Below are 13430 nucleotides of genomic sequence, written 5' to 3' on the forward strand. Positions count from 1 at the left end.
GGTGAACACAGACCCAAACCCTTGGATCTTAAGAACAATGAAAAGCAATCAGGTTCTTAAAAGAAGAATTTTAATTAAAGAAAAAGTAAAAGAATCACCTCTGTAAAATCAGGAGGGTAAATACCTTACAGGGTAATCAGATTCAAAACATAGAAAATCCCTCTAGGCAAAACCGTATGTTACAAAAAGATACAAAAACAGGAATCCCTCTAGGCAAAACCGTATGTTACAAAAAGATACAAAAACAGGAATCTCCTTCCTTAGAGGTTTTTAAGGTCAGGCTTGACAAAGCCCTGGCTGGGATGATTTAACTGGGAATTGGTCCTGCTTCGAGCAGGGGGTTGGACTAGATGACCTTCTGGGGTCCCTTCCAACCCTTATATTCTATGATTCTATGAATATACATTCCATTCAACACAACTTATTTTATCAGCCATTTAAACAAAACAGAATCTAACGCATATCTAACTAGATTGTTTACTGACTTTTTACAGGAGTTCTGACCTGCATTCCTGCTCTGGTCCCGGCAAAAGCAACACACACACAGAGAAGACCTTTGTTTCTCCCCCCCTCTCCAGCTTTGAAAGTATCTTGTCTCCTCATTGGTCATTTTGGTCAGGTGCCAGCAAGGTTATCCTAGCTTCTTAACCCTTTACAGGTGAAAGGGTTTTTCCTCTGGCCAGGAGGGATTTAAAGGTGTTTACCCTTCCCTTTATATTTATGACAATCCTTCCATTTAGTCTGAACTGAATTAGCTCATGATTGCTCGAACCAAGGTTGTCCCCTACAACCATTTCTTCTATGAGATTCTCACTACTCACCAAAACCAAATCTAAAATGGCATCCCCTCTTGTTGGTTCAGCAACTACTTGGTGAAGGAATCCATCAGCTATCACATCTAGAAAAATCTGAGCCGTATTATTATTACTAGCACTTGTCCTCCAGTCTATATCTGGGAAGTTAAAGTCTCCCACGATCACACAATTCCCATTAGTATTTACTTAATTGAAAACATTAAAGAGGTCTCTATCCATATCCAAATCGGATCCCAGCGGTCTATAGCACACCCCAAGCACTGTCCCAGGGGAGGCTCTAGTAACTTTCTTCCCCAATGTGATTTTTGCCCAGACAGACTCTGTCTTATCCATTCCATCACTTCTTATTTCTTTACAGTCTACCTCATCAATGATATACAGTACTACTCCACCACCTTTGCTTTTATTTCTGTTTTTCCTAAACAGCACATACTCTTCAATCCCTGTACTCCAGTCATGACTACTATTCCACCATGTTTCCGTTATCCCTATAATATCTGGTTTCACTTCCTGCACCAATAGCTGTAGTTCCTCCATTTTGTTACCTAGGCTCCTTGCATTAGTGTACAAACTTCTTAATTTTTGCTGTTTGGCTTCTCTCACATTCTTTACCCGATTCGGCACAGACATTCTATCGCCAGTATCACTGATTAGACTGGTATCTACACTACCCTTCCTCTTTATGTCCAGTCTCCTACCCATGGCTGTATCCTTTCTTACTTCATTTTCTTCCCTCTCAATGTTAAAATCTGGCGTGGCGACTACCTGGGCATCTCCCAACCATATCCCCCAAATTCCTAGTTTAAAGCTCTCAATCAATTGTGCAGCCTTCACCCTAGAAGTCTATTTACCTCTCTACTCAGGTGAAGTCCATCCTGAGAGAACAGTCCTCTGTCCATGAATGCTTCCCAGTGGCCATACATCCCAAAGCCCTCCTTACAGCACCACTGCCTAAGCCATCTGTTGATCATCAGAATCTTGTCACACCTTTGTTGCTCTTCTCTAGGAACAGGCAGAATCCCACCGAAGATCACCTGAGCCTCGATTTCCTTAAGCGTCTTCCCCAGTCTGGAATAGTCTCCTTTGATACGTTCCAGCAAGAATCTAGCTGTATCATTTGTTCCCACATGAAAGACAATCAGTGGATTCTTTCCTGCTCCCTTTAACATCCTCTTCAGCCTCAGGTTCACATCCCGTATGTTAGGACCTGGCGGACAGCACACCCTTCTGTTCTCTGGATCAGCTCTGGTTACAGGCCTGTCTATTCTTCTCAGTAAGGAGTCCCCAATCACATAGACCTGCCTTTTCCTGGTTACGGTGCTATTCCCCAGTCTATCCCCTGTTCCCTCTGGCTGCAAGTCCTCTCAATTCCTATTGTCCCTTGCAATCCTCTGCAACCCATCCCGTATCCTCCTGGGGCTCATATTTGGTGTTATCTCCATTGACTCTTTCCTATAGGACTTGCCCTCCCACCTTCAGTGACCACCTGCTGTGCCCCTTCTTCATTTTCCAACTCTGCAAACCTGTTCCTGAGCTCTATTTCTCCTTCACTAGCCCGTCATTTCCTCTGCCTGGTTCTCTTAGTCACACGCATCCACTGTCCACTTTCCTCAGCAGTCTCCCCTCAAGAGTTCTTTGATCCTGCTTCCATCTGCAAGTCTGAGCTTTCCCTTCAGCCTCCTCATGTCTTTGCTCCATCATCTGCTTGATCCCCCTTCTGAACTCAACCAGAGTTTCCACCTGCATCTCCAATCCTCAGATCTTTTCTTCCATCAGTTCTAACAGGCGGCACTTCATGCAGATGAAACTCTTTTCAGGTACCCCCTCCAGGATCATGTACATGCCGCAGCTTCCACATCCAGTCATCTTCATTGAGTCTTCCACTGCTGGGTCACTATCACTGCTGCCTCTGTGTCTGTCATAGCCTTCTCACCTAAGTCCTGTTAGTCCGGGAAACACAAACCGAACAAAACACCACCACCCCCAGCAAAACAAACCCCCAACGAGCACCTAAACACTGCCAGGCCACCACACACTCCCTTCACTACCCTGTCTGTTCCTCTGCCTGGCTCTCTTAGTCTTCCCCCAAACTCCCCTTGCAAACTCCCACTCAAACGCCCTGTTTACAGCTCTGTTTGCTGGCTCCTGTGCCGCTGCAGCTGTCTATGCTGCTGCCTGGCTACCTTTATAGGACCCCTAGTTAGAGAAGCCCCACCCCCTAATCAGGGCTCAGCTTCTCTCCCAGCAAATGTGGCAGTGAGCACAGCTGTGATACCACAGGTCAGACTCCACATGCAAGGCCTCCAACTATGCTTTAGCTTGGTTTACAGATTGAACAGAGACTGTCTGGACCAGTGGTTCTCAACTTATTTACCACTGTGGGCTGCATCCAATACTACCTCTATGGCCCCGAGGAAGTCACATGGGCCACGACTGTGTGCTGATTGGGCCAGAATCAGCCCATGGGCTGCAGGTTGAGAACCACTGGACTATGGACAAATCCCTGTCACGACCCACTTGGGTGAGACAGACCTGGTACCCTTACCTGACACAGCTTGCGCTATGCCCTCCACTCTCCTTTCTGACCTCCTGAGTGGTTCTACCACCTAGAAAGCTCATGCTCAAAGGAAGTGAAAAAGGTTCTACGACACAGTAGAAATTTCTCCACATGACTTACTTACCTGCAAAAAGGTTTCAGATTTGGTTCATGTCCCAACAAACCTCTCCAATGTCTGCAACTCTTTCCCATATTCTGGAATATGCTCTGACCCTTAAAAAATTAGGGTTATCCCTGAGTTCTCTTAGGGTCCACCTCGCACGTATTACAGTTTTTCACCAGCCATAGATGGATACTCAATACTATCGCACTCAACCTCTACAAGCTTCCTTCAGGGTATAATAAACCTCTTCCCTCAACCTTGACTCCCTACCCTTTCATGGGCCCTAAACCCTGGTACAGAAAGGGTTGACTAGGCCCCTCTTTGAACCCATGACCACCTGTTCGCTAATGTACCGATCAACGAAAACAGCCTTTCTGATAGCAATTAACTTGGCTAGAAGAATAGGGGAGATAGCAGATTTCATAGGCATTGACTTTGTGTGTGCTCCAAGGCTGGAGCTCCCACGGGGAAAAAATGGTGGGTGCTGAACACCTACTGACAGCCAGCTCCCTGCCCTCCCCTGCAGTGCCTCCTGCCTGCCAGTGGCCCTGCCAATCAGCACCTCCACCTCCCTCCCAGTGCCTCCAGCCCGCAGCAGATCGGCTGTTCTGTGGTGTGCAGGAGGTGCTGGGGGCAGGGGCGGAGTGAGGGCAGGAAGAGATGGGGGTGGAGCAGGGTCGGAGTGTGGGCGGGAAGAGATGGGGCAGGGTGGGGGTTGAGGGGAAAGGGTGGAATGAGGGCAGGGCAAGGGCAGAGCTGGTGGGTTGAGCACCCCCAAGCAGATTAGAAAGTCATCGCCGCTGGCAGCTTTGGTGGCGTATCCCCCCTACACAGCATTCTTTCCTGACAAGGTTACACTCAGGCCGCATCCAAGGTTCATCTCTAAGGTAACCTCCCCTTTTCATATGAGTCAGTCAATCCATCTTCCCATTTTCTACCCCAAGCCTCTCCAAGACAACAGGGAGGCTATACTGCACACCTTAGATGTTAGGGGAGCCCTAGCATTCTACCTCAATAGGACAAAAGCCTTTCAGAAGTCCCTGAAACTTTTCCTCTCTATGGCGGAAAGATCCAAGGGGTCAGCAATATCAGCCCAAAAACTCTCTAAATGGGTCTAGAATTGCATCAGACAGTGCTACCAAATTCGTAACATGACCTGCTCCTGCCTTGATCCGTACACTTTCCACAAGATCAGTCTCATCTGTTGCCTTCCTTAAGGATGTCCCTATCACAGAGATCTGCAGAGCAGTGACATGGGCATCAGTCCACACCTTCGCAGAATACTATGCAATCACTGGGGACTCTGCTTCTGATGCCATCTTCAGCTCCACAGTGCTGTCATCTGTAACAGACTCAACTCCTAAGCCCAGCCGTCAAGAAGAGGTACTGCTCGGGAGTCACCTATCATGGAACAACCATAGGGACACTACTTGAAGAAGAGGTTACTCAACTTGTGCAGTAATGATGGTTGTTCAAGATGTGTCCCCCTGTGAGTGCTCCACAACCTACCCCCTCCCTTCTACTTTGGGGTTCTCGTTTATGACTATGCAGTAGAGAAGGAATTGAGGATGGTTAGCCCGGACAAGCTGACTAGCCTCGTGGCACAGCGGATACTGCTACCAAAGTTCTCCAATCAGCAGCGCAGGGACACAGACACACCTAGAATAAAAAGAATGAGGAGTACTTGTGGCACCTTAGAAACTAACCAATTTATTTGAGCATAAGTTTTCGTGGGCTAAAACCCACTTCATCGGATGCATGCAGTGGAAAATACAGTAGGAAGAGATAGCTTATGCTCAAATAAATTTGTTAGTTTCTAAGGCACCACAAGTACTCCTGTTCTTTTTGCTGATACAGACTAACACTCATGGAGCAGGTCCTCAAAGAATCAATCCTGAAGCACTTACATGAGAGGAAAGTGATCAGGAACAGTCAGCATGGATTCACCAAGGGAAGGTCATGCCTGACTAATCTAATCGCCTTCTATGATGAGATTACTGGTTCTGTGGATGAAGGGAAAGCAGTGGATGTATTGTATCTTGACTTTAGCAAAGCTTTTGACACAGTCTCCCAAAGTATTCTTGTCATCAAGTTAAAGAAGTATGGGCTGGATGAATGCACTATAAGGTGGGTAGAAAGTTGGCTAGATTGTCGGCCTCAACGGGTAGTGATCAATGGCTCCATGTCTAGTTGGCAGCCGGTGTCAAGTGGAGTGCCCCAGGGGTCGGTCCTGGGGCCGGTTTTGTTCAATATCTTCATAAATGATCTGGAGGATGGTGTGGATTGCACTCTCAGCAAATTTGCGGATGATACTAAACTGGGAGGAGTGGTAGATATGCTGGAGGGCAGGGATAGGATACAGAGGGACCTAGACAAATTGGAGGATTGGGCCAAAAGAAATCTGATGAGGTTCAATAAGGATAAGTGCAGGGTCCTGCACTTAGGACGGAAGAACCCAATGCACAGCTACAGGCTAGGGACCGAATGGCTAGGCAGCAGTTCTGCGGAAAAGGACCTAGGGGTCACAGTGGACGAGAAGCTGGATATGAGTCAGCAGTGTGCCCTTGTTGCCAAGAAGGCCAATGGCATTTTGGGATGTATAAGTAGGGGCATAGCGAGCAGATCGAGGGACGTGATCGTCCCCCTCTATTCGACATTGGTGAGGCCTCATCTGGAGTACTGTGTCCAGTTTTGGGCCCCACACTACAAGAAGGATATGGATAAATTGGAGAGAGTCCAGCGAAGGGCAACAAAAATGATTAGGGGTCTGGAACACATGACTTATGAGGAGAGGCTGAGGGAACTGGGATTGTTTAGTCTGCAGAAGAGAAGAATGAGGGGGGATTTGATAGCTGCTTTCAACTACCTGAGAGGTGGTTCCAGAGAGGATGGTTCTAGACTATTCTCAGTGGTGGAAGAGGACAGGACAAGGAGTAATGGTCTCAAGTTGCAGTGGGGGAGGTTTAGGTTGGATATTAGGAAAAACTTTTTCACTAGGAGGGTGGTGAAACACTGGAATGCGTTGCCTAGGGAGGTGGTGGAATCTCCTTCCTTAGAAGTTTTTAAGGTCAGGCTTGACAAAGCCTTGGCTGGGATGATTTAATTGGGGATGGGTCCTGCTTTTGAGCAGGGGGTTGGACTAGATGACCTCCTGAGGTCCCTTCCAACCCTGATATTCTATGATTCTATGAACACGGCTACCACTCTGAAACCTGACACCTAGAGTAGAGCACCCATAGGGGGACACATCTCAAAGAACCATCGTTACTGCACAAAGTGAGTAACTTCTTCATGCACTAAAATCACCACTGAAAAATTGAGAAATTATGGTTTGAAGTGTCTGCTTGCCTCCTTGTCTGTATTCAGTCATGTTTGTTAACTCTAGAACATGATCCAGGTCCCACTGAAGTCAATGGAAAGACTCCCATTGACTTCAATGGCTTCATATTAACTTCACCTGAGCAGGCCACAGGTGACAAATATATACAGTAATGTTTATTATGTTCATTAATCCTGCAGAACCAAAACAGCTTATGGAGAGTGAGCTGGATTCTGTTCTCTCTTATGCCTCATCAACAGCATTGCTTACTAAGCACCAATCAGTTACATCTATGCACGCACCAAAGGCAATTGGGTTGTGTATGTGTGACAGGCAGAACCTACTGTTGAAAAGGTCAGAGAAGGAAAGAACAGAGCTTGATTCTTAGCATCCTGATTGAGTTTACTGGGCTGGAAGCTAGAAAAAAAAAACACACCAAATTTTTTACTTGTAAAAAGTTGAGCACTTTTATTGCAGAAATGATTCAAGAGACAAACACGGAACCTTACAATGCCATTTTTCAGAGCAGAATTGCACCTGAAGGGGAATCTCCATACTCTATGTAATAGGTGGGTACAGTGTTTGAGAACTGTGGTTCATTCATATCAGGAGTTATTACAGCTATGGTAATGGAAGATCATGTGTCTGAAAGCTTTGTAAATGTACTGATTCTGGGTACAAATGAAACCACCACTTCTCCAAGCCTGTTGAGGAGCACGGTTTAAGTCTCCAATGCACGTCCACAGATCTTCATATCTCCAGGAAACACACCATTTAGAATGATCATAATAGGAATGGAAAGTGGAATTCCCTGGTGTCTTAATGAGGTTTATGTTGTAGACGTGGTGTTGGAGAGAGCAGTTTGAGGGAAGCTCCTGTCCATCATGCTGCCAGGATTCTGCTAACAAATCTGTCTGCAACTGTTGAGCCATCCAGGCTACGTAGATATCTGTGTAATTTCAGAAGATGTAGGAAAATGATGTTTAACAAAGACAACTGAACAAAAGTAGTTTGAAACAGTCTGACTAATATTCCCTTCCCCTCTCATTTTCTCAGCTCTCAATCTCTTAGTTTTTGAGATGTCAGTAGTCCTCCAACCACCTTAGAGTCTTCCAGAGAAGAGACAGCCTGAATCTCTAATGCAAGGAATAAGCAGGGAAAAGCAAGCAACCAACCAAACACACACTGGAAAAGAAATCGTTCATACCTTCTTTGTACATGCTGAAGCAGCAAAAAAGAAATACACAAGCCCATCTTTTTCCTTTGAGTAGTAAAAGTAGAGTAGTTTTAAGAAGATCCCTATACTGAACACCTTACAATACAAAGTGCCAAGCAGCTTTTCTCTTTGCTCTGTCTTGCTACTAGTATATCTCCTATTTTGTGTATTTGTTAGTGGTTTCCAAAAGTGTCAGTATTATGATGCAACAATGTTCCCTACCCACTGTTATGTTCCTGTCTGTGGTTGAACTTGTTTCCCTCCAAGAAAATGCTTTGTTTGTTTCCCAAGAACGTGTATTTGATAAGGACAGTTTTTCTTACCATCAACAAAAAAGCGTGATTTAGCAAAGTGGAGGAAGTTTTCTCCCTGGGCTGACTGGAGTTTGGAGAGGTGGCGCCAAGGGACTAGAGGCAGTGCAGAACCTACACAGAGCTTTTGCAGATTTGGGAGGTCAAGCTGAAAGATGTCAGGGATGGAGCAGTTGTAGATGTTTGGATTGTAGCATAACAACTGTTTGTCTGAACAAAACCAAAGACATTAACAAGTACAAGATTAGGAAATATTAAAGATAAGCGATTAAGTTCTAAAGTACGGTTCTAACCTGACAAGTGTAACTATAAATTTGGTGCCTTTTCACTCCTCACATCCTGTCTCTTTAGTATGTTCAAGGTCAGATTTACTGACTTTAGTGACAAAAAATATTTCTCCTGCTTTTTATTCCTATTAGCCCTGCAGGTCAACACAGCTGAGAGCGTAAGCTGGGTTCTATTTCCTCTTGTGCATCACTGACAGAACAGTGAGTGAAGGCCTCAGTCCTGCAGACACTTCACACACACAAGCAGGTCACATGTGTAAAGTTAAGCAAAGGCATGTCTGCAGGATCAGGTTCCAGTCATTCCACCTGTGAAACCCCTTTCCCAGCAATAGGGCTGCAGAAGGGTCACTGTGGGTAGATCCACAAAAAGATGTAAGTGTCTAACTCCCACTGTAGGTGCCTAAATTCAAAATTTAAATCCTCAAAACCCCTGCTTTGCTGCTGCCTTATACTGTAGGTACCTATGTTTCTACTGGTAAAGTCTTCTAGGTGCCTAATTTCTGTTGGTGAGCATGCGCAAAACCCCCTTGGCCTGGTGCCCAGCATCTAGCTCATGCATAAGCCCCAGCAGGATCCTCAGGTTGGCATTTCCCCACCTACCGGATCAGCACCAAAACACAGCTGGAGGCGGTGCAGCTCTTTTACCAAACAGCCAGAGCATTCACGCAGGATGTGGTCGATCCAGTTTCCCCTGCCGGATGTGGGGCAGGGACTTGAACTCAGGTCTCTTACTATCCAGGGGAGTTCCTTAATCAGTGGGCTATGGGGCAGTGGTGGGCCGCCGCTTCCTGCAGCTCCCATTGGCAGGGTACGGCGAACCGCGGCCACTGGGAATTGCGGGCGGCCGTGCCTGCAGACAGTCAATGTAAACAAACTGTCTCACGGCCTGCCAGCAGATTACCCTGACTTGGTCACATGCAGCCCACAGGTTGCCCACCACTGCTATGGGGTATCTGGGCTAGATGTTTCTCAGACCTTCCTGTTGAAGTTTGTACAAAATACTTACATATACATTGGGCCAGGGAAAAAGGGAGAATGGCTCTGTAGCCCAGTGGTTAGGGCACTCACCTGGGAGACTGAGGTTCCAGTCCCTGCTCCAGTGATGCTGGGCTTAAGGGCACCACCAGTGGTTTTTGCAAGAAAGGACTAACCTGGCTTAGACACTTAAATCTAGGAGAGTGAATCCCATGTAGCAGGACGTGCCTCCTGTTAGCTGCCTAGCTCTCTTTGAGGAACAGGACATAAACCCCACCCATCTCCTCAGCATTTCCTATTTGCTAATTTATATAGTTTCTCCACTCCAACATGTTGGTTTTTGTGAATCCCATTCTTAGGTGCCTATCCCTCCCAAGCATTGTACAGGGAGCCTGGGCACCTAACTCAGGGCTGTGGATTCCAATAACTGGCAGGGCACCTAAAATTCAGGGCATTGAGACACTGAGTTTATGTCCACCTTTGTGGATCCTTCTGCAGCCCTGTTGCTGGGAAAAGGGTTTCACAGGTGTAACTGATTAGAACTTAGACTGTGATCCAGGGATGTAATGTGGCCTGCAGCATCTTTATCACTGAAGATGTGTGATCAGGAAAGAACAGAATTTGACTTTCAGAATCCAGGTTGAGTTTGCAGCGCTGGTAATTCAGTGAGTCATCTCTTGACTTGTAAACCGAGCACACATGATATGAAAAGCATTGAGGGACAATGAACATTGCATCCCACAATGCTTTTTACAGTCACTTTTCAGCGCAGAATTACATTCTGAGATACCTGCCAGTAATCAAAAGAATTATTTCCATTTGTGTTAGTATTGATATTTTATGTGACAAAAGGTCCTCATATAAATTCCTGTCTTCCCACCCCTGCTATTACTACATGCCATATTTTACCTGGAGAAGAGCTCAATGTAGGTCGAAAACTTGTCTCTTTCACTGACAGAAGTTGGTCCAATAAAGGAAATTACCTCACCCAGTTTCGTCTCTCTGATACCTTGGGACAAACACGACTACAACATTGCAACATATTTCTGATGTATCAGTGCTGTTACTCCAGCTCCAACAACGCCCAGTGATGTTTTAAATCATGAAGAAAGTTTAAATTATTATTATTATTAATGACCATTATGCATTTTTACAAAGCTTTACATTTTCAAAGCCCTTTACACACAAACTGAGGAGGAGGTTGTCATACCTATTTCTGCAAACTGGTTATATCTGAACGTTATACAGATGGCCATCTGTGCATTTTGCTTTCCGGTTGGTGGATATCCATAACCCTCCTCAGGAAATGGAGGGAACAGAGGGATGCTGTGAATCCCCCAGAAACCTTGTGATTTGTCCAAGAGCAGAAATCCTGTCAAAGTACAGTTATTGCAGATAAATTAAGAAACCCATCTAGGAAATACAGAAGAACATTGTACTGTTCTAATACCAGAGGGCAATACAATTCAAGTTGGATGGTAATGTCCTATTTTAACTTTATTTATGCTACTATTATATATTACCTTAATAGATAATAAGTCAACAACAACACTTTGCACACCTACGGTGCCTCCCATTCAAGGATCTCTAAACTTTTCACAAATATTATTGCATTAATCCTTGTACCTCTTTTTGACCTTCGTACCTCTTTTAGACCCATTTTATAAATGTGGACTCCAAGGCATAGAGAGGGTAAGTGACTTGTCCATGGTGTCCCAGAAAGTTTGTGGCAGAGCTAGAAATACAACCCAGCTATTTTAGTTCCCATTGTATTGCCTTTCTACAGCATATTTTTTTCAAAGGATCCCAAAGCACTTTACAAACTATAAATACAGGAATCAGTTTACCTATCACCAAAGTGCAGCCATCTCTATGGAACAGAATCACTGATTCATGACAATGCTACATTACATGCTAGGAAAGAAAATGATTAATACATTCGCCAGTGGAACCTGACTGGAGCTGATCCCCTACTTCGGAAAAACACCATGGGATCTTTAACGAGCGCAAAGGCCAACACCTCCTTTCTACTTCCCATCCAAATTATATTTAGAAATCTAACAGCATAAGAATAATGGCATTGACTCTGTCTCCACATCATAGCACCTGATCCTCAGCCAGCCTGAAAGGGATTCATCATGTAAGAGAAAACTCACAATGTCAACATGGTGTCCACCACCATTGAGCAAATCCCTCCCCAAGCGGGGCTTAGAGGAGGCAGCAGGTGGGGGGAGAAATTGGTCTCACAGCAGGCATACTGCCGTGGAGGCAGAGAAGAGACAAGGTTTCCAGGGACCTCATCACATCTGCAATCTGAAGATTTAGGGGAGTCAAAGACTCTGCTCATTCTACAGGGAGTCTGACCAAATCTGGCCCCCTTCCTCCTTGGAACAATTAGAAATTCACTGAGTCCCCAATTCAGAAACCACATAAGCATGTGTTTAACTTTAAGCATGTGCTTAAGTCCCAGTGACTTCAGTGGGACTTAACCACATGCTTAAGTCATTTCCTGAATCGTGGGCTCAGTTCCTTAACTTCCTATGGAATTTTCCATCGGTAGAGCAGAATTTGGGGGTTTGTATTTCTCATTCTGTCACATAGGATAGTTGAAAAGCTGTTGCTGTCCCAGCCAGTGTTGCTGGCAGCACAATGCGCAACTGGGCAAAGGGCAGAGTGTGGCTTTCTCCTTGCAAAAAGTGAGGAATATCAATTTCAGCGCCTGTGAGAAGGGTGTAAGGGCACTACAGATGTGGAGCTGCTCTATAGCACAGATGCCGTGAAGAGAAATCCAAAAAAAGTAGATACAGCATTGGCATGTGTTAATATTACCCACACCACAAACACTACCACACAAACCGCTCTTTCGCTTTGGCCTAAACAGGGGTTTCATTTTCAATATATAGAGCCAGATAAAGACAGAAATTCTCATCCATAAAGAAAAAAACAGAGAACAGAACTATCCCTGTACCTTTAGTGTGTCCTTGTTTCCAGCTGTAATGCTTTGAGTGAGGGACATCATCATTGTATATCACATAGACAGTGCTGTCGTTCTGCAGAGAAATATCCAATTTGTGACACATTAAATTCGATGAAAGGAAAGAGTATTTCTATTTGTAACAGAATAAAGAACTTCAGAGATGGAAGACTTTGGGACAAATTCTCCTCTCACACTGCTGCAACCTCATTGATTGTAATGGGGTTAGCACTGGAATAAATTAGAACAGAATACAGCTTTGAGATTTTGATTCTTTCATGTAATATGAAATGCAACCAAAAAATGCATGTTCTCCTGAACAGTAGAAGAGGCCTTCCCAGAGAGATGGCTAGGTCAGATATGTGCAACAACACGATTTGTAAGCACTTTATTGGGTAACAACCTGCAGTGCAGCTTTTTCTTTTTCTTTGCAATCTGTTGTTGATTTACAACCAGATGTTGGAAAAGTGTTTATCAAATGCTTGTTTAGGAAATGCAGCCATGCCAACTGTTCTTCTTTAGGAGGAACAGTCCTAACTTTAACAAGGCACACATATTCCATCCTGTCCTTCCTAAAAGTTCTCTTTGCCTAATCCAGTGGTTCTCAAATGACGGCCCACAGGCCGCTTGCGGCCCAATCAGCACACAGCTGCGCCTGATGTAACATCCTCAGGGCCATACAGGTAGTATATACTATGTAGATGAGGGCCGCATAACACACAGAGAGCTTCATATGCAGCCCACAATGGTAAATAGGTTGAGAACCACTGGCCTAATAGTTTTCAGTAGAGTTTAGAGGTGTTTTTCTCCCCATATCTTGGCAGAACTGAAAGATTAGTAACTATTGGCTACATTCTGGGATTGTAAACAGCA

At 45.0% G+C, this 13430-nt stretch overlaps 1 protein-coding gene across 2 annotated transcripts in view; it reads right to left on the reverse strand.

Annotated features, from left to right (window-relative positions):
• Positions 1 to 7259: 7259 nt before the first annotated feature.
• Positions 7260 to 13430, reverse strand: part of DNASE2B (deoxyribonuclease 2 beta) — a 29157-nt gene continuing 22986 nt past the window's right edge. For both annotated transcript variants that reach the window (XM_048862465.2, XM_048862466.2), the window contains 4 exons: positions 12552 to 12633; positions 10794 to 10955; positions 8334 to 8531; positions 7260 to 7743 (listed from right to left, as the gene is read on the reverse strand). In XM_048862465.2, the coding sequence (XP_048718422.1) occupies positions 7400 to 7743; positions 8334 to 8531; positions 10794 to 10955; positions 12552 to 12633 (786 nt within the window). In that variant the 3' untranslated portion in view covers positions 7260 to 7399. The remainder of the gene's footprint in view (positions 7744 to 8333; positions 8532 to 10793; positions 10956 to 12551; positions 12634 to 13430) is intronic.

The sequence above is a fragment of the Caretta caretta genome, chromosome 8 (genome assembly GCF_965140235.1).
Source record: "Caretta caretta isolate rCarCar2 chromosome 8, rCarCar1.hap1, whole genome shotgun sequence".
In the NCBI taxonomy this organism is placed as follows: domain Eukaryota; kingdom Metazoa; phylum Chordata; order Testudines; family Cheloniidae; genus Caretta; species Caretta caretta.